Genomic DNA, 23,410 nt, shown 5'->3' with positions numbered 1-23,410 from the left:
TAAACGGCCCAGTGGGATGCGGTGCTGTTCAGACCTGAACATAATAAATGTGTCTCATTCAAGCCCATGGCCTCCACCAGCCTCCCTCTGTCCCTCCTGGATCGAAGCCTCACGTGCATGCTGGGTCCCCAGGGCACACATCCTGGACACTGGTTCATCAGCAGGAGGGTAAGAGTGCCTGGTGCCACAAGCTTCTCCAAAAGCTTTCCCAGCCCCACCTGCTCTGGCCAGGGTCCTGAAGTCCCCAAGCCATCTGAGGGCCAGGCTCACCTCCGCTTGCTCAGAGCAGCATTAGTAACTGTCATCCAGGAAGGGTCCCTGTCCTGGGCATGGACGAACAGAGGTGGGCTTGGCTGGCAGAGCAGGCTGACAGGGAGGCCCCAGGCACCAGCCTTTTGTCCTACAGTCACCAAAATCCACATCTGCACTCGGGCCAGGAGCACCTCTTCCCCTATTCCAGGTCCCAGGGCCCTCATCCTCATTCCCCCCATCCCTGGTGCACACCCTTCCCTAGGCTAGCCTATGGGTCCCCAGGACCTCACCCACAGCCCTCAAGGGCAGGCAAAGTCATCCAAGGATGTGGGACCCAGATGTGCCGTCATGAGACCTGGTGCCAGGGGAGGGTGGGAAGCAGCATTTGCTCAAAAACTCTTGGGGAGGGAGCACTTGGTCTGTGGGAGGCCAGGCCCAGCCCTGGGGACCCAGTGGCAACCACCCTGGCCAAAGTTGCTGACTGTCCGCCTGGTGGGGGAGGCAGACGCAGACACGAGCCAGCTGTGAGGGCTCAGCCCTGCCGACAGCTGGCCAGCTGCGCTGGGTGGGGACACAAGGTCTGTGGAGCCCCATGACATCATTGGAACAGTTGCCCTGCCTGTGTGAGGCACGCCACCAGGACTGGGATAGGGTCACTGGGTCAGCCGTGACAGCGCATGATGCCACCGTGCCTGGTGCTGGGTTGGGGGGGCGGCGAGGGGCAAGAGGGCCACAAGCAGCAGGGAGCGTAGCCGGCCCAACCCCTGCCCCGCGAGTAAGGGGCTCCTGGTGGTGTCGGGGGGAGACAGCCAAGCGACAGGTATGGACGACGCAGTAGGAACAGGACTGGCCTCAGCCTTCAGTGCTGCTGGATGTGGGTGGAGTGAAGAAGGACGGGGACCAAGTGCCCACTGCAGAGACCTTGCCTTGCCACTGCTTCTGGCTGAGGTCTGGGCCTGGGAACTGGGAGCCTTGCATAGGTCCCATACTGTAGCCATCCATCCCCACCCCCACCACACCCTACCTCCCCCCCCATTTCTCAGCAGAGAAAGGGCCAAACTCTGGCAGAGGGCGGGGAGAGGCCTGGGAAGCTGGCGGAGTGTTTGCTTTGGACTCATCCCTGCATTCCTTCTCCTCCAGGGTCTGGGCCCACAGATATGGCACTTCCTGTTTGGGCTGGGTCAGAGGTCAGCAGCCCTTGAGGCACTGGCCCCGACGGAGAGGGCTGCTGCTTTCCCAGCTCTCACGCCTCCTCCCCACCCCTTGTGCCCCAGTCAGCCCCCAGCTGCCTCTGTCCCCGTAGTCAGAGGTCAGGTCCTGGGAGAAACAGGAATTTCTGTCTAGGCGAATCCCCTCCTTCCCCGCTCTTCTTACCTCTACTTAGCAGATGAGGCCAGAAAGCCTAGAGAAGGGCAGCATAACATGGCTGCCTCGTGGGGGTACGAAGCAGAGGAGGGCAGGGGACAGAGGAGCAGTCAGCCAGGTGAATTCCACTTCTGAGACAGGAAGCCGTCACACCCTTGGGGCTGCTGTAAGGTGGGCTGAGCCCAGGCCCAGAGAGAGGCCAATCCTTTTGTGACTGTCCAGAGGGGAGCTGGGCCCAAGGCAGCACACATATGCAGGGCTCCTAGTGGGTGCCTGCCACTGGAGTCCTGAGGAGCCAGCAGGTGAGGTGAGGACTGGTATGTAGAAAGTTTACTGGGAGGCTCTTGGGGTCACTACCTGGGGAAGGGAAGGACAGGAGCAGGAATGGATCCAGGGAGAAGCTGGGCCTGTAAGCAATGAGGCAGGCCCCGCCAAGCCCCCCACGTGCTCTGGAGCTGAGCTGGTCCTGAGTTGGGGCAAGGGAAGCGGTCCCTTATATATCCTCCTACTATCGTTAGGTGGGGCTGCCAAGCAAAGAAGACGTGGCTGGGGTGAGGACTCACTCTTCAGCCCAGACAGTTCCCCAAGAGGGCCAGGAGGTCAGGGCTGGGGGTGCCAACAGCTGGAGGCTTCAGTCGTAGTAGGGAGGTGGTCATGGCAGCACGGTGTGCCCCAGTGAGAGGGGCTGCTCAGCCCCCCAAGCCCGGGACGTCCCAGACAGAGCCCCAGCCAGGAGAGCAAGTACAGGACAGCAGATATCGGGTGGCAGGACCGAATCTGCCCGTCACCTTGTGCGTGCCTGGTCTTCACCCCATATCCTCCACTCGCTCATGCCTGCACGGTGCTGGTTACTGTGCTTCCCTTCAGGGCAGGTGCTGGCTCCATCGGAGGGCATCTGGGGCACACTGTAGCCGTCATTGTGATGGTGGTGACAACAAAGCAGCGAGGACTGGGGTCAGGTGGCAAGAAGGGAGGCACTCTTTGGTCCCCGGATTGAGACAGGAATAGGAGGTGGTGGGGGTGGGACTCAGGGTAAAGACAGCGGGACAGTGTGGACGGAGAGTGGGACACATAAGCTAGCACGTGTGAGGGACAGAGAATGGGGACAGGGAGCAGTAGTGCATTCCTGGGGCTGGACAGATGTCTCCTCTTGGGGACCTCGGTGAAATCTTGCACTTCTGACCCCACACCTCCAGCCACAGACCCTCAGCCCTGCCCATCAGCCTCCAAATTCTTCTCTAACCTGCCTACTCCTCTCTGTCCCCAGCCACCTGCTCCTTCACCAGCCTCTTCCTCTTGCCTCGTACCCCACATCCTGGCAAGCTCGGTTCCAGCCCCCCAATCCAAAAGAAACAGGCCAGGAGGGAGCATGGGAGCAGAGGAAGGCAAAGGATGTGTCTAGCCTGGTATGCCCTGTGTCACGCCTCCACCACCATGGTGGCCCTCCAGGGCCAGGCCAGGAGGCACTAGCTGCCCGGCCCCCCTGTACCCGCCCTCACCCACTGCCCCCACCAGAGCCTCCTGGCCCTGCAGGCAGCTGGCAAATTGGAGCTCTGCTCCTGAGGCCTGGCCTCCCCTCTGTGGAACAGCATGGGGGCCCTGGGGTACCTCACGGCTTCTCTCTGTCTCACAGGTTTTGCAGGCGGCCCGTAGATGCCTCACCATGGCACAGCCCTCTGTCCACCTTCCCTCGTCTGGCCACACCCCAGACCGTGCCTCTCTAAAGATAGCTAGTCACAGGCCGGCCTCCACAGAGCCCCCTTCGGACCCTGAAATTACAGCCCTGGCAGCCCGGGGCGGAGAGCTGCTGTGTGATTATGTCCTCAGGGGAAGGTCAAAAAAAGCTCTGGCATAGAGAGTGCCAGCTTTCACCAGCCACACCTCGGCCATCGGCACTGGGAAGCTTCCAGATAATGGAGTCTCAGCCCACTCAGCAGCAGCTTGGCTCCCTCTGGGGCCTATTAGCATGAGCCTCGTGGGAAATGGTCCTTGACCCCCTGCACCCAGAGGGTCCTCCTGAGCACAAGTTATGCGTGCCACCTTGGGGTTCCAGGATGTCCCAACTCTGGCCTCTAGAGGCTTGGGAGGGGAGCAGGACTGCCCCTGGTGACTGTGGGCCTGGTTCTCACCCTCCCCTGCCCAGCCCCTGAGGGTGCAGAGATTGGGGGTGGATGAGGCCCACCCAAGGCTGTGGACTTGGGGGCACCAGCTTGGGTTCAGGGGCTGCAGCGCCCAGGAGCCTTGAGCGTCCTCTCAGAGATCTCAGCTGAGTTCCAGGCAAGGTCACTCGCTCAAGAAATGACCTCGATGTATGTGTGAGGTGTCCGTGCTTGGGGACTTGCCCCGGAGTCGGGGACGGTAGGCTACAGGCCTACAGGAGGCTGGAGTATAGGGGGCAACATTCCTTTCACGGGGCTGGCTTTGCCCCAGGTTGGGGCTAGAAGGCAGCCCCTGTGCACCGCTGGAGAACCACCTCCTCCTAGAAGCCCTCCCTGTGCCCCCATCCCACACCAGCACCTAGGCCTTCGCTATCTCCTTCTGAGCACTCATCACATTTGGTCCCCATCATGCTTCTGCACACATGTCCTTGTTTGGTCCAGCAGCACACGCACTCCCGGGCTGGGGAACAGTGGAAGTCAAGGCTGACTGACTCACTACCCAGGGATGGCACAGAGAGGCAGAGGAGAGGCCCGGAAAGCAGTGGGAAGCCAGAAAGCACAGAGGGAGCAATGTGAGGAAGCAGGAGCGGCCAGGGAGCTAGCAGACACAGCAGGGCAGGGAGGCCAGGAAGGCCCCAGAGGGAGGCTGGCACAAGTCCCCTGAGACTCCAGGCTGGCTGCTCTTTCTAGGCCCCAGAGGCTCATGGGGGCAGCAGCTGGGTGGGCTGGAGCTCAGGGGGAACTCTCATTGCTGCCCCCTCTGTAAAGGCCCCCTTTGAGCCCCTTTGAGCCCCTGGGAGCCCTGCCCACTAGGCCACCTCTCAGGCTTCCGGGCTCTTCCCTCCAGGGCCTCCCACCAAAGGTGGGCTTTTGTGCCTAAAGGGGGCCAGCAGCTTGAAGCCTGCCCTCTGTATGCCCTGCTTCTCTCCTGGGTCTCCCCCTCTAGCTTTGAAGCCAGGTCATGAACAGCTGGAAGCCAGCTGTGGAGGGACGGCCAGGCTGCAGCTGACTCCAGGCCCTTCTCCACACACAGGCCTGCAGGCTTAGATTGCCCTGCCAGGGATACCCCCACAGCTGCTCACCAGCCCTGCCTCCCCCTGAATCTCAGCTCCCTGCCTTTACCCCCGAATACCCCACCCCACCCACTACCTTCAAGCACCTGTCCTGCTCTCTGGGGCCCCAGGCTGGGGCAGCAGCAACCCAGTGAGGGCCAGGTGAAGGGGGGCTGCCCTGAGACAGCAGCCAGCCAGCAGTGTGGCCTGGGGGCTTTCCCCGGAAGCCTGAGCCAGCCTCGGGGCTCCTTCTCAAGTCAAGTTCTTGGCTCCAGCTGGCAGGATAACGGTTTTCTGCAGAGGGGCCTGTGGGACATGCTAGGCTGAGGGGCAGGCCGGTGCCAGCAAGATCACTCAGGTCTCTGTAGCCCTTTGGGGAAAGTGTTCAGGCTGGGACTTTGGGGGCCTGTTCGGTGGTGTTCCAGAAGTGCAGGGCATGCTGGGAGAGGACCCTTGTCGCCCTCGGGCTCATGCTGATGGGAGTTGGGTTCTTTCTCCTATAACCCCCACGCCCCCCAGGAGTCGGCCATGGCTGTCCTACCACTCATTCTTGTGGAGCTCAGACAGCTGTGTACCGGCCTCCTCCTCCTCTGGAACCTGGGGCCTCAGGAAATGCCTTCTCTTCCTTCCTGCCTTGCCCCCCATGCCTGCCCTCCCCTGCCTCCCGCTGCCTCCTCCCAGCCCTGGGAGGCCAGAGGGCAGGAGGCCGCTGCCTCCTGCTAGCCGGCAAGGACGTGCTGTTCCCAGCGCACTTCAGCTGGGGTCCAGGTTCTTCCTGTGCTGCAGAGATTGCCGAGGCCTGGGGACAGGAAGAGGGAGGGGCGGGGGAGCAGAGGCCCAGGACTGAGGTGCTGCCTGGCTGGTCTGGGAGTGGCCCCCAAATTAGAGGGCCAGGCCAAGTGACTCAGTGGGCCTTGGGCCGGGCGTGCAGTTATGGCTTATTGCAGACTACAAACCACAGACACAAGAGCCTTCCAGGCACAAGAACCGTATTTACAGAAATATTGCCCCAGACGCATCCCCCGACTGCGGGGAAGAGCTCCAAGGTGCGTATGTGCCTCATGCAGGGTGTCGCCTCATGGCCACCCCAAGCTCCTTTCATGAACATGCCAGGCTAACAGCAGAGGGTGAGCAGCATGCAGAGAAGACAGGCTGGCCCAGCGCTCGGCCTCCCCACCTAATTGCAGTGCCCCTCTCCTCGCTGCTCCCCACACCCTCCACACCTTGCTGTGTGCCCTTCCTTCTACCGCCAACGTCCCTCTTCCCTACTCCTCTGCTCCAAGTCACCTCCTCCAGGAAGCCTTCCTGAGCCTCTGGCACTGTGTGGGGCCCTGGAGAGGCAAGAAACAAGAGCGCCCGAGTTCCCTCCCCACAGAGCTCAGAGCCCATCCCAGGGAACCCCCAGAGTGGGCTTCCCCCAGCAAAGCCCTGACCACTGTATCAGTGCTCTTTTCACCCCCACTGGGAGTCCTGAAGGTCAAGGCCCTGAGTGATGGCTCCTGGGGTCCCAGCCATCAGAGCATTTCAGGGTGCAGTGGAGGGCTGGGTCGGGGTACAAGGCCAGGTGGGGCTCCTTGGGCAATGGGCATACCTTATGTATGTGTGTTTTGTTTTGTTTTCATTTCTTAAATAGCTTTATTGAGACATGATTCATATACCATACAATTCACCTGTTTAAAGCATACAACTCAGTGGTTTTTAGTTAGTATATTCACAGAATGGGCAACATTACCCCAGTCCATTTTAGAACATTTTCATCACCTCAAAAAAAACAACACAAAAAACAAAACACACCTCCTATCTTTAGCTGTCACCCCTCCATCCCCCATTCCCCTCGCCCTAAGAGACCACTCATCCCCTTTCTGTTCCTATGGATGTGGCTGTTCCAGACGTTTCATGGGGAATCATGCAATCGGTGGTCTTTTGTGACAGGCTTCTTTCATGGAACACAATGTTTTCTACATCTGTTGGACCCTCTTTCTTCTCGTACTGGCTGTGACTGGGATGGTGAGTCTACGTGGGCCTCGTGATATTAGTCTTTCTACGATCAGAGATGTTCAAACGTCTCCAATAAACAGGAAGAAAACAAGCACACAAGCAGACACACTGACTCCCCTTGTCTGGAATGGCATGCGTTCTCTCCAGTCTCCTGGTCCCAACCATTTGCAACGTCCTTGCCCACAAAAAACAACAGAGCCAGAGCTCCCAAACTGGCCCCTGCTTTTCCCATGTCTCCCTTATCCGTGGCCTAGCCTGGAAGCTTCTCGCAGGCAGGCATCACAACTCGGTCAGGCTACCATGTGTTCCCATTCCTGCCTGAGAGCCTTGAACTGATGGTTCAGGAAGGGGGCCTGGGCCCAGGCAGAACTTTCTAGACCCCACTTGCCTGCCGGCCCTGGGCGGAACACTGAATGACTGAATGACAGCTGGCTGGATAAGCAGGACACTCAGACCTCACCCCTGTTCTCCACCCGTTGGACCCACCTCTCCCTGGCCTCCCCTGGGCCCCGGCTTGCTGAGCTTTCCCTCTCTCTATGTAGTTTTCTCTTTTGGTCTTAGCGGAGTTCTGTTCTGTCTTGCGTCACCTGCCTTAGTGTCTTCACTCTCCGTCTCCTGTTCTCCCGTGCAGACCTCAGGTTCTTGCTCCCTCTAAACCGTCACCTTTGTCTCCCCGAAGCTCCTCTTGCGGGAAACTCCTTCAACGCATTGTCAGCTCATGACCAAGGATGGCTCCGTCCTGGCCCCAATGCACAATGGGTACACGGACCAGGGGAGGACCAGGGGACCCCACTGGACAGGGAGGCCCTGGGCTACGGTAGGTGGGATTGGGCTTGCCTGGGCCCTCAGAAAGTGGCCAAGCTTCCAGTGATCACATGGGTGTCATGGGTGCCGTGGCTGATGACCGTCTCTTCCTGGGATGCTTGGCAGCTTGGCCCAGTTAGTAAGTTGCCAGCACAGAGCTCAGCCCTGAGGAGGGGCCCACCCACAGCGCAGTTATAGCATCCTAGGGGACCTGCACAGATTGAGCAAGAAGGATGACTCGCTAGCTTCCTCCTCTCTGAATCAGCTTTCCCACTTAGCTTCTCTGAGCTCCAGGGAAGGCAAGCTGGGGAGGTCCAGCGGAATCGGGGCTGCCCTCCTGCCATCCCCCAACTGAGTCCCATCCTGAGATCACACAGACAGGACTGGTTCCTTTTTCACGGGGGAAAAACTGTCTGGGAGGTGGCGGGGGGACTTCCAGAATGCCCAGGAGCCTAGATCAAGCCCTTCCAGAAATCCACAACCATTGCCTCCCTGATCCTAGAGAACTACCTCCTTGTTCAGGCCTAGGTTGCCACAGGTTCTGGGCGGGTTCAGGACAGACTTTCAGGGGCCACTCACTGGACTAGCAACCAGAGGCCACCTCCCCCTCCTCTCCCTTCCGTTTCTGCCCTCTTGCCTTCCTCTGACCGGCTCAGTGCCAGAAAGCCCATTCCTGCCTGTCCCTGAGCCTCAGTGTCCCTATCCGGGCAGTGGAAAGTTTGACTGCCTGAGGCTGTGCCTGCGCACAGACACCAAGGGTCCCTGTGTGAGTGAGAGCGTGTGTCCCTTTGCTATGTGCCCAGCGCAGGGGGAGGGGGTGCTGGGGGCGTGAGGAGGAGCGGGTGCAGCTAGCCCAGCCGTCTACAAGAAAATTGCTCCCTTTGAAGCTGCCAGGGGGGCCGGGAAGCCTGCCCCCTCTTTCCCTTCCTCCCTCCCTCCTTCCCTCCCTCTCCGCCCCACCAGCCCCCTCCCTCTTTTCCTCCCTCCCCGCCCCCTCCCCGTCGGACCGCCCGCCCAGCCTTTAGCCTCCCTCCCACCGCCTCTGTCTCCCTCTCTCCACGAACTGCCCAGGAGTGAGCAGCTGCTCTGGACGCCCGACAGACAGACTCACGGACTGCCCGACACCCAAGCCTGCCAACTAGCCAGCCTGCACCCAGCGCTTCCCCTTCCCAGGTAGGGCCCCCATGCCAACCACTTGCTGTCCCTGCTGTCCCCATGCCGGCCTTGAGCTGCCCTCCACATCTCATCCCTGACTTCGTTGCCCCCTCACTGTTCTCAAGACGTCCCCGATCCTGACCTTACTGCCCCTGTGCCCCCCCTCCGTGTCCCTATTCTAGTCCCCACTGCCCCCTTCCCGCCCTCTCCTGCTCCTAGGCTGCCTGCGGATTCCCATGGCACTGCTGGTCCATGCCCTTTAGTGGCCACCCGGTGGGCCCCTTGCTTCTTGTCCTGTTTCTGCCTCTATTCCCCTCCCTCTTCCAGGCGCCTTCTCTGCCCCCCTTCCCTCTCCCCTCTGACCTCGCTCAGTTCAGCTCCATGTCTACCCTCTCTGCCTCCCCCTTGGGGTTCTTCCCCTTGGCTGCCGCCCCACAACATCACCAAAGCATGGCTGGGTGGCTGGCACCCCAGCTCTGCCAATGGCCCTCTCTCTTCGCTGGAAGGCCCCAGGCGTGCCCTGCACTCCCACCGGCCTCTCTCTGCATTCTGCTTGGGCACCTCCTCAGTTGAGGGGGGTTTCGCCTGGCCCAGGTCAGGAGGACCCCTGGGCACCCCCCGGAGCCCAGGCCAGGGAGCAGTCCCCACTGCCCGGGCCGTTCCTTGGCGGGGGCTCAGAGACTTGGTTTTCTAGGCACACCCCAGGCATCCTGCCCAGATATTCCTCGCTTACCCACAGGCTAATGCCCTGCCTCTACATCCTTCTAAGCGAGGTGTGGGTCCACGGAGCCCTGGCTGCCAGGGCCCTGGGTGGGGCTGCCTGGGTGGCTTAACCCCAGCTCTCCAGAACCTCGTTGGATTGGGACTGAGAATTGGGGGGCGGGAGCACAGAGAAACTCAGGTAACTGTGCCAGATCACCCTGGGCAGGCCCGGCTTGGGGCCCCGTAGGACTTCTGGGGACCATGGGCAAATGTGAGGCCACAGGTCCACTTACGAGCTGGGACACCATCATCCCAGGAGGAACGTGTTTAGAGATGGGTGAGCTTCCAGAACTCCCTGACTAGATGCCATGTCCCTCAAAGGCAGCCTGGCCCCTGGTACTTGGAGCATCTTTGGAATGGAGAACCCAGGTCTGAAGCAAAGTACCAAAGTGTAGCTGCAAAGTTGCCTCCAGAGCCCTTCGGGAGGGGAAGAGTGGCTCCTGCTGGTTCAACCCCCACCCCAGCCGTTGTACAGAGGGGGCAGGAACTGGGGTCAGGACCCAGAGCTTCTGACTAACAAACTCTGGCTATGGACCCCATATCACCCAGGCAACCCTCAAAGTCACTTGAGTGTTGATGATGGGATGTCAGAGTGGGAGGTGGCAGGGCGCCTGGCCCCTGTCTTGCAAGCTCCCAAGATGGCTGGCATGTGAAGGGGCCTGTCAAGGGACCCAGGAGAGGAGCAAGGCAGAATGGAGCGCTCTGGGTGTGCCCCTGAGTGCTCTGGAAGGTTAGGGGTTGGGAGCACCCCCCTGGCTGCACCAAGGGTGGGTTTGGGGGCTGGGTACAGGTTAGCGAGGCCTGCTGAGCGGAGCAGGAGACCCAGGATCCTCCAGGACAGGGTGGTGGGTGGCGTCCGGTGGGGCAGACCTCACTCAAGCCAGGGCGATTGCTCTTGAACAGTCTTCGGAAAGGCTGCTCAGGTTGCAGATGCGGCCTGTCCCATCTGTCCTCCGGGGGCTTCTGCCTCTGTGCCCTCAACCCTTCCTGGCCTGCCAGCTCTCTATCCTGTAGGGCCTGATTGGGATGGAGACGAGCTGGGGTTGCTCGGGCCTCCCTCCATGCCAGAAATGGAGGTTCCTGGGACTCTGTATCCAGGTGTGCGGTCTCATTGAGTGAGTGTACGCATGTGCAGGTGAGCGCCTCCTGGTGACATATCGCTGCCTCTGCCACACGCACCGTGGGAGAGCTGGTGCTGGCACAGACACTTTCACGTGGAGCCTGCCCTTGACTGGCTACCGTGGGCCAGCGTGGAGGAGCCTGTGAGGGCAGGATTGTGTGGGTGCCTCTGAAAGGAAGGCACAGGGCCGCCACCACACCGCTGGGGCCAGAGAGCAGGAACAGGCTGGGAGCCAGGGAGCAGAGAGAGCTCCTGTAGTGAGCCAGCTATTGAGTGGCTGCCCTGCCCCCCCCCCCCCCCGCCCACTGGCCCACCTTCAAGCCCCAAGGACCCAGGTGCCAGTGGGCATTAACCATCCCACTGCTTTTTTGCTCTGCCTGCCCTGGAGCAGGGACTGGGGTTCCCATTGTGTAGGTGGGGAGTCTGAAGTCCAGCCCCTTTACCAAGGGTCTGGTGGCAGTTCTGTGTTCACCCATTTTAGGGGCCCAGCAAGTAGGGGTGCCGACCCGCTGACCGTGGCGTGGGATGACTTCCGAGCATCAGCCTGAATTTCTCCCCAGTCCCACTGGCAGCCCTGGGCCATTGGAGGAGGTTGAACAGAGAAGGATAAGAGGAAAGGGGGTGTTGTAAGACAAGAAAGTTTCCTTTCTTCAGCAACATTCTGCAGTCACTCAAACAAGACCATAGAGTGTCCCATCCAGCACCCCAGAGGAGGAAGTTGTCGTGAGCCCATATGTGAGGGTCTGCATGCTGAGCCTGCACGCTGAGCCTTCCCTTTCCTCCCATCGCCACCCGGCCTCTGAAGTCCTGCCTGTTGGGCCAGTGGGCACACGTCCTGCGGGTGGATGTCTGGGGCTCCTCAGCATCCTTGCTCATCTGCCAACATCCCAGATTATTAAAGAGGTCTTTCCAGGCCCATGAGACTTCCTTTCTCCTCCTATCGGGTACCCCAGAGTAGGAGGGCTTGGTCCCTGCCCCGAGCTGCCCCACCCCACACCTGACACACCAGCCCAAGGGCTTTCCTCAAATTGAGGCATGGGGGGATGACAGTGGCTTTCTGGGGGACCCTCCTGTGAGCCGTGTGGTGGGGATTGAGCACAGGCCCCCTCTGAAGACAGGCAGACCCAGGCCCTGCCCGCTCTGCCCCCTCCCCTGCGTCCTGTCCTCTTCTGCTCACATACTGGGCCACCCACAGAACCCTTTCTGTAAATCTCATCTTCGAGCGAGCGAATGGGGAATGAGCAGAGGGAGGTGTGCTGGCGGCATGGGGAGGATGTCTGCTCAGTCCTGCCCCAGGCCTAAGGGCCGCTGAGGGAACTGGCTAGCCCCACGGCCAGGCCCTTCTCCTGTCTTCCAGACCAGCTTCCCAGATTTCCCCAGGGCTGCGGTCCATCTCTCCACCTTCCAAATGGGAAGTCCTGGGGTGAAAGCACTTCACCCACCTGGAGCCCACAGCCTGAGGATCCCCAGGTCCCCCCCCCCCACACACACACACACCACTGGGACTCCAGGCTCTTGGGAGCCACCCCACCGCTACCCACTTTAGCCTCTCCCTCCACCCTCTTTGCTTTATGTCGGGGTAGCTCCTGGGGTGCTTGTGGAGGGTGCCTTCCTGCGCAGAGCCCACCAGCCTCAGCTCTTTCCGATGCTCCTCAGCTCCCATCACAGCCCCCAGCCCACAGAGCAGAACCAGCCTTCACTGACATTCCTGAGCCCAGGGAAGGTGCTGGGACTCACATGACTCACGTCTTCCCCCTCCCTGTGGTGACAAATCTCTCCAGTTTAGGGCATGCTGGGCTAGGAGAGGTCCCAGACTCTGTGATTCTCAACTCACCCTTGCTTCTCTCCTCTGGCGGGTAGGAGTCCCATCGGGGCCTTCATTATGGTCTGCTGGGTCTTAGAGACCGCCCAGCTGCAAAGAAGCCTGCAGTGCAGGAGTCCTGGGAGGGGCTGAAGGTGAACAGGTCCCAGAGCCTCGGGCTGGCTGCAGAGGCCTGGGTCCCACCCCAGCCGGAGCCCCTGGCAGAGAGCTGGGACCCCATGCAGGGAAAGGACTGTAGGAAATCCTGGGCCCAGGAAAGGAAGGGGCTATGGGCCTCCCTTTGGGGTGCCTGGCAGCTCATTCTCTTGCCCTGGGAGCCAGGCCAAACTCCCTTGCCTTGCGCTGGCTCAGTGAGAGAACTAGGCAGGCAGGGCTCTGGGAGCCAGGCTGAGAACATCGTCCTGGGGGGTCTGGCGCCTGCAGGGACCTAAAATGCTCAGGGGAACCTCTCTGGCTTGCCAGAGTGATGGCTTTTCCAGGCAACTTCCTTGCAGAGGCAGAGCTGGACTAGTGGGTGTGCTGGGGCCAAAATACTGCCATCAGATCCATCAACAAAGAGGATGGGCCCCTCCGTCGGTGGGGAGCTATTGATAGTTGCAGCCAGAGAGAGGTGCCATGTTTCCAAAGGATTTGTGAAGCAAGCACAGGGACACAGGACCTACAGTGCAAGGCCCTGCTTTCCAACAACCTCACTTCCCAGCCGGCATGAGAGAGCTGCCAGAGTCTTCTCCAGGGACCCGGGGACTGGTCCGGCCCCTGCACAAAGCCCAGGGAGCGTGGGATCTGTGGCTTTGGAGCCTGCAGCAAAGTCTGTGATTGTTGGCAGAGGGTGGGGCAAGTAGACAGACAGAGAGGGTCCCAGATCTACCATTTCCTCGTTGTGTAGCCTTGGGCAAGGGTTTTGGGCAAACTCTGAGCCTCTGTTTACGTATTCATCAAGCGATAAAAAACGGTGCTTTCTTCTCATGGTCATTGGGAAATCACTTGATTCCCCTGGCCCAACGCAGGAAAGGCTAGCAACCTCCCTCTTCTTCAAAGATTCTGGAACGAGGTGAGGAGCTCAGGACTTCTAGAGTCAGTGGGAGGAGAAGGAAGGGCACACAGCTCAGGTGTGGAAGGACCAGGAAACTTAGGATCCACGTCTGACTTGGGTCATCTGCGGCCTGACTCTTGGCATGGCAAAAGGCCAGCCGTTTGACCCTCCTGCTTTCCAGAGGTTTCCTGACAGGGTGGGAGCAGGCATGGATGGTTCTTCTCAACATTGTGGGGAGGGAGGTCTGCCCCTGAAGACCCAGTCACCAAGGCCACAGCAGGGAAGAGTTGCCCTGGCAAGCCACGCTTGGGCATCTGCTCCCCTGTAGCCTGGAGGGCATGCTGAGGAAATGGTGGTGGGTTAGGGGCGGTTGTGGTGCAGATGCAGACAGGGTGGGGCTCAGGGTGCAGCCCCTCCCCACTCCAGCCACCAGCCTCTCAAGCAGTCACCCCCACATGCACACACACACGTGGGCCTCAGCAGATCCATGCATGGCACACGTCCCCTCTTTCTGGGTGATACCCAAGTGCGGATTATAACTGACGAGCGGCTGGTGGGCTGGGGCCTGGGAAAGCGATAGGGGGCAGCACCCTTGCCTCTGGCCTGCTGGTTGAAGCTGGGCCCAGAGACTTTGGTGAACAAAGTGGGGTGGGTGGAGGAAGGGCACCCTGTATTGCTTGTTTCAGTTTCACCCCTCCCCACCTGCACAGTCCCAGGGATCTGGCAGGGCTGAGTGGAAGGTGGCACGCGTGTCAGAGTTCAGGTAGGGTGGCTCAGTGGGGCCAGACACCTAGGGCTGAGGCCATGGGACAGGGCCCGGCGTCTACGACTTGGCAGCTGTGGGCCACACATCTGCCGGCGAGCTCCCAGGGCATGCCAGACCTCAAGTCCTGCTCCCGCCGCCCTTGGCCTGGTCTGAATGCCTGGCACGACCCATCCATGTTCTCAGAGGCTGCCAATGCATCTTGTTTGGCTGTGACCTGGAGCACGCCTGCTCAGAGGCCTGTGCTGACTTTCAGAGGGCCAGACAAAGCAGGGCCCTATTGGATAGGAGGCACAGGCTCCAGGAAACCCAGCCTCTTCCCTCGTTCACACCTGTGGGCGCCAGGCCTGAAGCCTCACTGCCATTACAACGTTTTTCCTTTGCTCTGAGAAGGTGGGGTCCAGCGAGCTCAGAACACACTTTGATGGAGCTCCAGGCCCTCCCTGAAGTCCTTGGGGACATTACCTGGGAGGCCAATAAAGGGAAACTGAGGCTCAGAGGCCCTGGGTAGTGGAGGGAGGTGGGGTCAGGGGGACTTGTCGTGGGTCTCACAGTAGTCGTCCATGGGGAACTCCCACTTCCTGGGCTGCAGCCCTCCTGCCTCCTGCCTTCCTGCGCATGTGCACATGAAAGGGGGGAGGAAGCAGTGTGAGGTGGTAGGAAGTTAGGGAGTGCCAAGCTGAAAGTGGGGCTGCTGGGTCTGTCTACAGCCTTACAGCCCCCACCCTGACTACTACCAGCCTTGACCTCTGCCCCCAGGCTCTCTGCACTGCCCATGCTGAGCCAGCCACCCAGAAACCCCCATCACCCCCACGCTGTAATGAGGGGTGCCCCCGAGGCATGAACACTCAGGGCCTAGAGTTGCCCAAGCTGGACTCCAAGTCTCAGGCTGAGTGACTTGGGGAAAGTCTGTTCCTCTCTCTAGGCCTCAGTTTTCTCTTCCATAAAATGGAGCTACTAATTGTGCTAGATGCTGGAGAGCCTTCCTTCTGGGCATCCCTTTGAGGGCCCTTCCTGGCTCCTTCGGGCTCTGTGGGGGTCTCTTGCCGCCTCCTGCAGGCTCTGTGTCCGGCCGGCCCCCTCCCTTCCACATAGTTCTGGCTGAGTCTTGTGCCAGTTCCTCGAGGGGAAATGAGGGCTGTACCGGGAAGCCCGCCCGGCCCCCACCCCAACAGCCTGCCCACTGCCTGGACCCAGCCAGGAACTGGGGAGAACCAGCCAAACCTTGTCCTCTGCCTCTGTCACGGGGCCCTGGTATAGGGCCTCCAAGCCCTTAGCTTCCCTTCCATCCAGAGTGAGCCTGCGCTGGGGCCAAGCTGGCCTCCAGAGGCAACGACATCGGGCACGGCTGCTTTGCTCTGGTTCACCTCCTCTAGAGCCCCCGTCCTCCCAGGGCAGGTCCCGTGAGACCACTTGTTTGGCCTTCCTAGCACCTCTCCATCCTCTCCCCTGGTAGAGGGGCCAGACACCAGGGCAGAGGTTCCCTGTGGAGACCCCCAGCCCTTTCCAGCCCCAGCAGGCTGGACAGCGCCTGTGTGTACCTGCCTCTCCCCACAGTCTCCCCTGGGCCTGGCTAGACCACTCCACCCCACCCTCACCTGTCCAGGTGGGCTGTGGATCCCAGAGCTTTCCAAGGCTCCCGCTGCTGGGCATTCTAGCCCTGACTCATCCCCCCCCCCCCCCCCCCCCCCCCCCCCCCCCCCCCCGTGAAGTAGCAGCTTTGGCAGGGGTGCCAGACAACGGGGGAGCAGTCTCCTCCCTCTCTCCCGTTCCATCTTGCTCTCCTGCCTTCATCCTCCCCTTCCTGTTCTCTTCCACTGATCATCCTCCTCCCAGCCCTGAGCATTTAGTAGCACCTGGACAAGGGCCCCTTGAGGTGGCAACAAGCAGAGAGGCCTAGGCCCGCCCTGCTCTGCCCTGGGAGTTGAAAACTCAGGGGAAGAAGGAGGGACACGCTGTCCAGGTAGGCAAGGCTGGGGCCTTCTCCTTACTCTGTGGCAAGGCCTTCTGGGGGCCCCCTGGATCCTGCCTGGCCAGTCTGGGGCTGGTGGGACCTGGGGTGTGATCAAAGGAGCCAGGGAGGCTGGGCGCTCCCCCAGCGTGGGGGACCCTCCCTTTGCTGTGTGACCTGGGGTAGGCAGGGAGCTTCTCTGAACCTGTCACTGGGGGCCATGCGCTCAGAAGGGCTGGCGGGACCTGCTGGGGCCACTCCGGGGCTGACGGTACAGCATAGTCTACTGAACCATGTCCTGGGCCCTCGGAGCCGCCTGTCCTGGCTGCCAGAAGGGTTCCTCCATTCCGTCCCGCGTCTGTGTCCTCAGGGATGGTAAGAGCCTGAGCAGGGAGGCAGGCCATGTGACCTGCTCAGGGGGGTCAGGAGGAGTGCAGGAGGGGGCGGGATGGATGGGAATCCGAGAGGCAGAGCAGTGTGCCCAGGCCTGGAGGTGGCCTAAGCCCCAGCAGCCAGCCCAGCCCCACATTAGCTGGGCCTGCCCAGGAAAGCAGCAGGCAGGGCCACGCTGCTCCGAAGGTGCTAGTCTAGAGTGGGCAGAGCCCTCCACCCCCAGGGCCTCTGACGCCCTAAACAACCCCTCCCCTGGCCAGGATGGGACCCAAGTGAGAGCCGTCCTGGGGTGGGGCCAATTCAGGTCTGCAGGAGGCCCTGGCGACCAATTGGCTGGGCTCCCTGCCCACAGATGCACCCAGAGAAGCCCCAGCCAACCCCCCAGCCTGGGAGGCAAGCAAGGCAGGTACCCACACTCCTGTTTGACAGATAGGGGAAATGATGCTAGGACTTTCTCAGGAAATCCTTGTAGGTGGGGTGGTGGAAGAGGCAGGGGCTCCAGCTTTTTCCTGTACAGAGCCTTCTGGCAGAGAAGCCCCTGGCTGGGGGACGGCCTCTGCTGGAGGAGGAAGGAGGCAGGCAAATGTGGGTGCCAAGGGCAGGCACGGGCAGGGAAACTCCCCCTCACCCCCACCTCGCTGCCCGGCCTGGGGGGCCTCCCGACAAGTCTGACCCTGCCTGCCACCCTGGCAACAGTCTTCTCCCCTGGGGGGCCTCTCCTGGGAGCTGGGCCACGGGCAGAAGGAAGGGAAGGGTGGGGGCAGATGTGGGAGCCCCGGGGCTCTGTGGGCTAAGCCAGGAGAAGGCTTGTGGGCCAGGGTAAGAAGTCAAAGCCCTAGGCAGCAGTGGGGTAGTAGGTGGGGGCCGTGTCTCCTCCACCTTGGCAATTTCGCTCATGCCCTGGGAGGATGCCCCTTTCTTGGTGTCTTGACCACTTGACTTTCTTAGAAAAATGTAGGTGCTTTGCAAGGTGGGGGGCTCAGGCAGAAAAGGAAGCGACTCGTAATCCCTTAACTCAACTCTGGCTGCACCCACGTTACCCTGAGCATGTGGATTGGCCTGGCCACAGGAGGGGGTAGCCAATTGGTTGGGTTTCTCTCTCCTCCTGCTCCACTCGCCTCACTGATCCCCCAGGCAGCTGCCAGTTGATTCAATGGTGTGTGTGTGTCGGGGGGGGGGGGGCGGTGGCTGCAGACTCTCTAATTGGGGTGACACTGCATTGTCCACTGAAACCAAGTCCTACCTGGGAGCAGAGGGGAGCAGAAGGAGGTGCCCTCATCTTTCCAGATGCCACCCATGGCCCATCCCTCTGCTGCTTGGGGGCCCAGGGTCTGACTATTGCAAGTGATGGATGGGGGACATGGTACCAACACATGCAGAACCCCAGGCCCTGGTATTGGGAGGGGGGCCAGGAAAGGGCCCAGAGGATGGGTGTGGGTACAGTCTGGACCCTCCTGACGGCCCCTCCTCACCCTGGCCTCCTAGGCATGCCCACCATGTGGCCCCTCTGGCTCCTCACGTCCCTGCTGGCCCTGAGCCAGGCCCTGCCCTTTGAACAGAAGGGTTTCTGGGACTTCACCCTGGATGATGGGCTGCCCATGCTGAACGACGAGGAGGCTTCGGGTGCTGACACCTCAGGCGTCCCAGACCTGGACTCCCTCACGCCCACCTTCAGCGCCATGTGTCCTTTCGGCTGTCACTGCCACCTGCGAGTTGTTCAGTGCTCTGACCTGGGTCAGTCCTGGGGTTGGGTCGGGAGGGGTGCGTGACGGCACAGGCCCAGCCCGAGTACTCCTGCCAAGGGGACACATATCTGTCCTGTGGTGTGCGTGTGGATGGATGGGAGCAGAAATAGGTGGCACTGAGCAGGATTGGGGATGCTCATTTCAGTGTGGGAGGGGGTCCAGTTATCTGGGTACAAGTGAGTGGGGAGTGAGAAGAGGCTCTGTCTGCTGGCTCTGCAGCTTCTGCCTGTTTGTGGCGGAGTTCCTAGGAGTGTGTCTGTGTGTGTGCATGTCCCCGTGCTCTGAGCCACTCTGGGGCCATGGCCGGGGCTCATACTGGTGACGGTGGCGCCCGCCCCCAGGTCTGAAGGCTGTGCCCAAGGAGATCTCGCCTGACACCACACTGCTGGATCTGCAGAACAATGACATCACTGAGCTCCGGAAGGATGATTTCAAAGGCCTCCAGCACCTCTATGTAAGCCTGCCCGGGGCACTTTCCAGGGGCTCTGAGGAGGTGGGCAATCTGCAGCTGCGGGGTTGCGTCTAGATGGGTGTGTGCATATACCTGTGGAGTGCAAGAGGGGACCAGGGACCCATGGAATCCTGAGAGAAGTCTGGAGGCGGGCCTGGTGGGAGCGCCTGGGGTCAGCGTCACCTGTGTGTCACACTTATGGGTGTCAGCAACCATAAGGGCAGGACAAGATCATTCAGCCCAACTCTCTTCTTGGCTCGAAACTTGTTCATCGTATTGGTTCCTGCCAGGAACACAGGAAAAACAGATTTCATTGTAGGCAGGGTGCAAGCGGGGAAACTGAGGCTTGGAGAAGTAGTGGCATTGCCGGGCCTAAATGCTGACTCCCTGCTCTGCACTCCGCCCGTGAGCACAGATGGATATCCTTGAGACTGGGACTCAGACATCTGTGAGGTCCCAATAATCGCCAGCTCAGGTGGCAGGGGAGGGAGGGAGAGGAGAGGCCAGGGTGCTCTGGAGAGTTGGTGCCTTCACCTCCGACGCCCACCCCACCTCAGGCCCTCGTCCTGGTGAACAACAAGATCACCAAGATTCATGAGAAGGCCTTCAGTCCCCTGAGGAAGCTGCAAAAGCTCTACATTTCCAAGAACCACCTGGTGGAGATCCCGCCCAACCTGCCCAGCTCCCTGGTGGAGCTCCGCATCCATGACAACCGAATCCGCAAGGTGCCGAAGGGCGTGTTCAATGGGCTGCGCAACATGAACTGCATTGGTGAGTGTGGCACTGGCCCAGGACAGTCCTCACCCCGGCGTCTGGCAAGAAGGGTCAAGGAGAGGGGCCATTTCCAGCCAGAATGGGTCTCACAGAACATTCTGGAGGCTTCTCTAGGGGCATGCTCCAGAGCTGCCAAAGCAAGGTGAAGAGAAACCAGGGGACTGTAGAGAGAGGGAAGGGAAAGGGCCAGTGTCACCAGCCAGCTGACAGAGGCCTGCCAGGGGCCCTCCCTTTCCTCCTGCTCCCCCTAGACCCTGAGGCCAATGCCAGATCCAGTGCCCTTGGGGGCTAGTGATCTTGAACAGCTAGGAATGTGCAACTTTCCTGGTAAATTAGTGGAACTGCTTTCGGGGGTGGGGGGTGATCGGGGCGTGGGTTATTAGCAGGGCCCATCAAGCCAGCCCAAGCCAGGAAGCTGACAGGCCCCAAGGTGTGCAGGCCGTTGCTCAGTACTGGCTCCAGGACTGAGGCAGCCTCTCTCCTAGAGATGGGCGGGAATCCTCTGGAGAACAGTGGCTTTGAACCTGGAGCCTTCGATGGCCTGAAGCTCAACTACCTGCGTATCTCCGAGGCCAAGCTCACCGGCATCCCCAAAGGTAGGAAGGCAGCCCTTCCGTCCCATGCTGGGCAGAGCCCGGATCCTGGAGCCTTCTAGAGCCACCCGGTCTCCTCAGGGAGGGCTTTGGCTGCCCTCACCCATACACACAGCACCAGCGAACACCCGCTTGCATTCATCTCAGAGCATCCATTTTTCCCCGGCAGACCTCCCCGAGACCCTGAATGAACTCCACCTAGACCACAACAAAATCCAGGCTATCGAGCTGGAGGATCTGCTCCGCTATTCCAAGCTGTACAGGTGGGCTGGGGGGGAGGGGCCGAGGGGGCTGCCCTGCCCCGTACTCTTCTTCTCCTCTGGCCTCTCAATACAGCTCATCTACCCCTTCACAGGCTGGGCCTGGGCCACAACCAGATCCGTATGATTGAGAATGGGAGCCTGAGCTTTCTGCCCACCCTGAGGGAGCTGCACTTGGACAATAACAAGCTATCCAGGGTGCCCACGGGCCTTCCGGATCTCAAGCTCCTCCAGGTGAGAGCTGGAGGGGGGGGGCAACCCCCAGTGCCAAGATCTCTAAGACTGGGAGAAGGGAGCAGCCCATGCCCCAGGGTGGTTCCTCGGCCCCCTGCCCCTCTCACAAGCCCAGCACGTGTGGGGCCCGGGTACTGAGCACAACAGGACCTCGCTATGCAAGGGGCCAGCTGCATGGTCTGGCCACTTACTCCTGCTCTCTCCACCTCCTCCTCCTCATCTGGAAAGGAGCAGTCACAGGGACCCCTCCCTCAGCGCCAACGGTCTGTGCTGAGGAAGAGGAGGAGAGCGGGACAGCCACGGGGAGGGCGCAGATGGCGTTTGGGAGGGATGAGCAGGAGGTGGCCTAGCAGATATTGGAGCTGGTCCCCCAAGTGGGTGGGACACCAGAAAGGTGTGGCAGGGCCTGGGAGGTCAGGGAACAGTGAGAGCATGGGGGTGCAGATAGGTGCCAAGACTGGGACAGCCCGGGACAGGAAGTGGGCTGATAGGGGGTAGTGCTTAGCCTTGCCTCAGGTTCTCTCAGGGGCTTCACTCATCCCTGGCTTGGTTTCCAGTCACACGGGTGAACTTGGCCTTGCCCAGCCCTGTTCTGGCCCTCGCTCTCTTCCTAAGCCCCATTCACTCGGGCCGGGAGACCTGCCATTCCTTGAGGCTGTCCAGCCAGAGCCGAGTCCAGCTGAACCCTGGGTCGGGGGCAGCTCTGCTGCAACAGGAGCAGCAGCAGAAGTGCCGGGCTGAGCGCGCCCTCTAGCGGCCGGTTGCTCTCCACCTCCAGAGGGCGCTGCTGCAGACGGAGCACCTCCTACCACCATCATTGGGCTCCTTACTCACCCGGCCTCCTGTCCCCTCTGCCCTTCCCCTAGACAAGGGCTACAGGGAGTTGAAGGAGGCTGGTAGAGGGCTAGTGGCCCTGAGAACCAGGAGGAAAAGGAGGTCATTCTGCAGGCTCTCTCTCCTCTCGTGGCCCCTGGTCCCTAGAGTGAGAAGCTGCTCCCCTGGGTGCACGCCGGGAGCCCAGAGAACCCAGATGGAAAGCCAGGGGCCCTCTGTGAGCCCAAGGTGTCTGTCATCTTTCCTGCATGGACACCCCCACCTGATCCCTTGCCCCCCATGTTCCCCTCACCTCCCACCCAACACCCAACACCCACCACACACCCCATCTGAGCCTCTCAGCCTGGCCCCTGGTCACACACCCACCTGACCACAATACTTAAGCCTCGGTGTGGTCCTTCCTACTGTGAGAGAACCACATCCAGGCCCGCAAAGGGCTGTGCAGATGCAATGCAACGAAATGATGGCCGCGTGGTGGCCCGGCCAGACTCGGGGGAGGTGCCTGGGGTGCCTGGGCCACTGGCACTGAGACTAGGCTACACCCCTCTGCCCCAGGTGGTCTACCTGCATACCAACAACATCACCAAGGTGGGCGTCAATGATTTCTGCCCTGTGGGCTTCGGGGTGAAGCGGGCCTACTACAACGGCATCAGCCTCTTCAACAACCCAGTGCCCTACTGGGAGGTGCAGCCAGCCACCTTCCGCTGCGTCACCGACCGCCTGGCCATCCAATTTGGCAACTACAAAAAGTAGAGGCAGCAGCGGCCTTGTGGTGGCCTGGGCGGGGTCTCTGGGGAGCACAGCGGATGTCCTGAAGGGAGAGGCAGAGCGAGGGAGCAAGGCCAGTGCCCAGCTGTATCCAACCCAGCCCAACCCCTGATCCCCAACCCCCACTCGCCACCCCCTGACACCCTCACCCTGGCTCCCAAGTGTGCAGGTGGGGCACAAGGCCCAGACCCCATTACATGTTCCCTTGGCTTCAGAGCTGCACCTGCCCCGCTCCCTCCATAGCCACTCAGAGGTGCCCCACAAAGTTTTCTTCCTTTTCACCCTGAAACCAAATTGTCTGAGGCTCCAATTCAGGGAAACTGGTCCCTGGGTCTGTGGGGCAGGAGAGGACGAGCACGGATGGAGACAGCAGACCCCAGTGAACCCACCACGCCTGCCTGGTTCACATTCTTCCTCCTCATGAACTTCCAGCTCTCCTTGGCCCAGTCTGTCACTCTTGGCCTCCCATACCCCCCACTTTATGCAAGTTCATAGTCCATCCGCCCAAGCCTCCTTGCTCTTCTGACCCCTGGACCGGTCCTCTCCCTCTCTCTGTCTCTCTCTTCCTCTCCTCTTTCACGTCCTTCGACTGGGTTTGGTCTCTGCCACATGAGGCCTCTGCCTAGCTCCTACCCAGGCAAGCTGGGACTGGGGGGCAGCTGCCTCCCACCTGCCCTGCCCAGGCCTTGCCCCCAAGCCTAGATGGTCCTGGAGGCAGTGGAGATGCTGCACCCCGCACGTGCTCCAGTCAAGAGAGGAAGCACTGGGCTCAGTCAGACCAGGGGAGTCTGGCCTCCCCTGGGAGGGGCCCAGCATCCCACTGGAGTGCCAAGCACGCTTTTCATTGTCCCCCTTCCCACATGATGGCTAGGTCTCCCATCTCCTCGCTTCCGGCCCGTGGTGTGGGGTTTTGAGAAATCACACCCAGCTTGACGAGGGGCTGCTTCTGAGGTTGATTGTTGTCTTTCAATTAAAGAAACACTGTGCAATATGTCTCTCTGTGTCGCTACTTGCGGGGTGGCACTGGCAACCAAGCAGAAAGGGGAGCCATGAGCGGCTGCCTCTGGCCAGCTCCCAGGCTCTGCCTCTCTGTGACCCCTCCAAGCCTGAGACTTCGTCCTT

At 60.7% G+C, this 23,410-nt stretch overlaps 1 protein-coding gene across 2 annotated transcripts; it reads left to right on the top strand.

Moving 5' to 3' along the window:
* Positions 1-8,676: 8,676 nt before the first annotated feature.
* Positions 8,677-23,276, top strand: BGN (biglycan). Of its 2 annotated transcripts, none has more exons than XM_081043194.1 (8): positions 8,677-8,803; positions 18,115-18,363; positions 18,716-18,828; positions 19,383-19,596; positions 20,085-20,195; positions 20,362-20,455; positions 20,548-20,686; positions 22,076-23,276. In XM_081043194.1, exons 2-8 carry the CDS (start codon positions 18,117-18,119, stop codon positions 22,271-22,273), a joined length of 1,116 nt encoding a protein of 371 aa, XP_080899320.1. In that variant the 5' UTR covers positions 8,677-8,803; positions 18,115-18,116; the 3' UTR covers positions 22,274-23,276. The 2 variants fall into 2 exon arrangements, with proteins under 2 accessions (XP_080899320.1, XP_080899321.1); XM_081043195.1 differs by lacking the exon at positions 8,677-8,803 and adding an exon at positions 16,127-16,248.
* Positions 23,277-23,410: the final 134 nt, after the last annotated feature.

Source organism: Rhinolophus hipposideros, assembly GCF_964194185.1.
Source record: "Rhinolophus hipposideros genome assembly, chromosome: X".
Classification (NCBI taxonomy): Eukaryota; Metazoa; Chordata; class Mammalia; order Chiroptera; family Rhinolophidae; genus Rhinolophus; species Rhinolophus hipposideros.
The sequence above is the reverse complement of the archived record's forward strand: the minus strand, read 5'-3'. Positions and strand labels throughout refer to the sequence as shown.

Bases quoted from the DNA above. Each gene is read 5' to 3' on its own strand.
- BGN (XM_081043194.1), top strand. From the start codon at position 18,117: ATGCCCACCATGTGGCCCCTCTGGCTCCTCACGTCCCTGCTGGCCCTG. The intron at 18,364-18,715 runs GTCAGTCCTGGG...GCCCGCCCCCAG, and splicing joins TGTTCAGTGCTCTGACCTGG to GTCTGAAGGCTGTGCCCAAG. The intron at 19,597-20,084 runs GTGAGTGTGGCA...CCTCTCTCCTAG, and splicing joins GCGCAACATGAACTGCATTG to AGATGGGCGGGAATCCTCTG.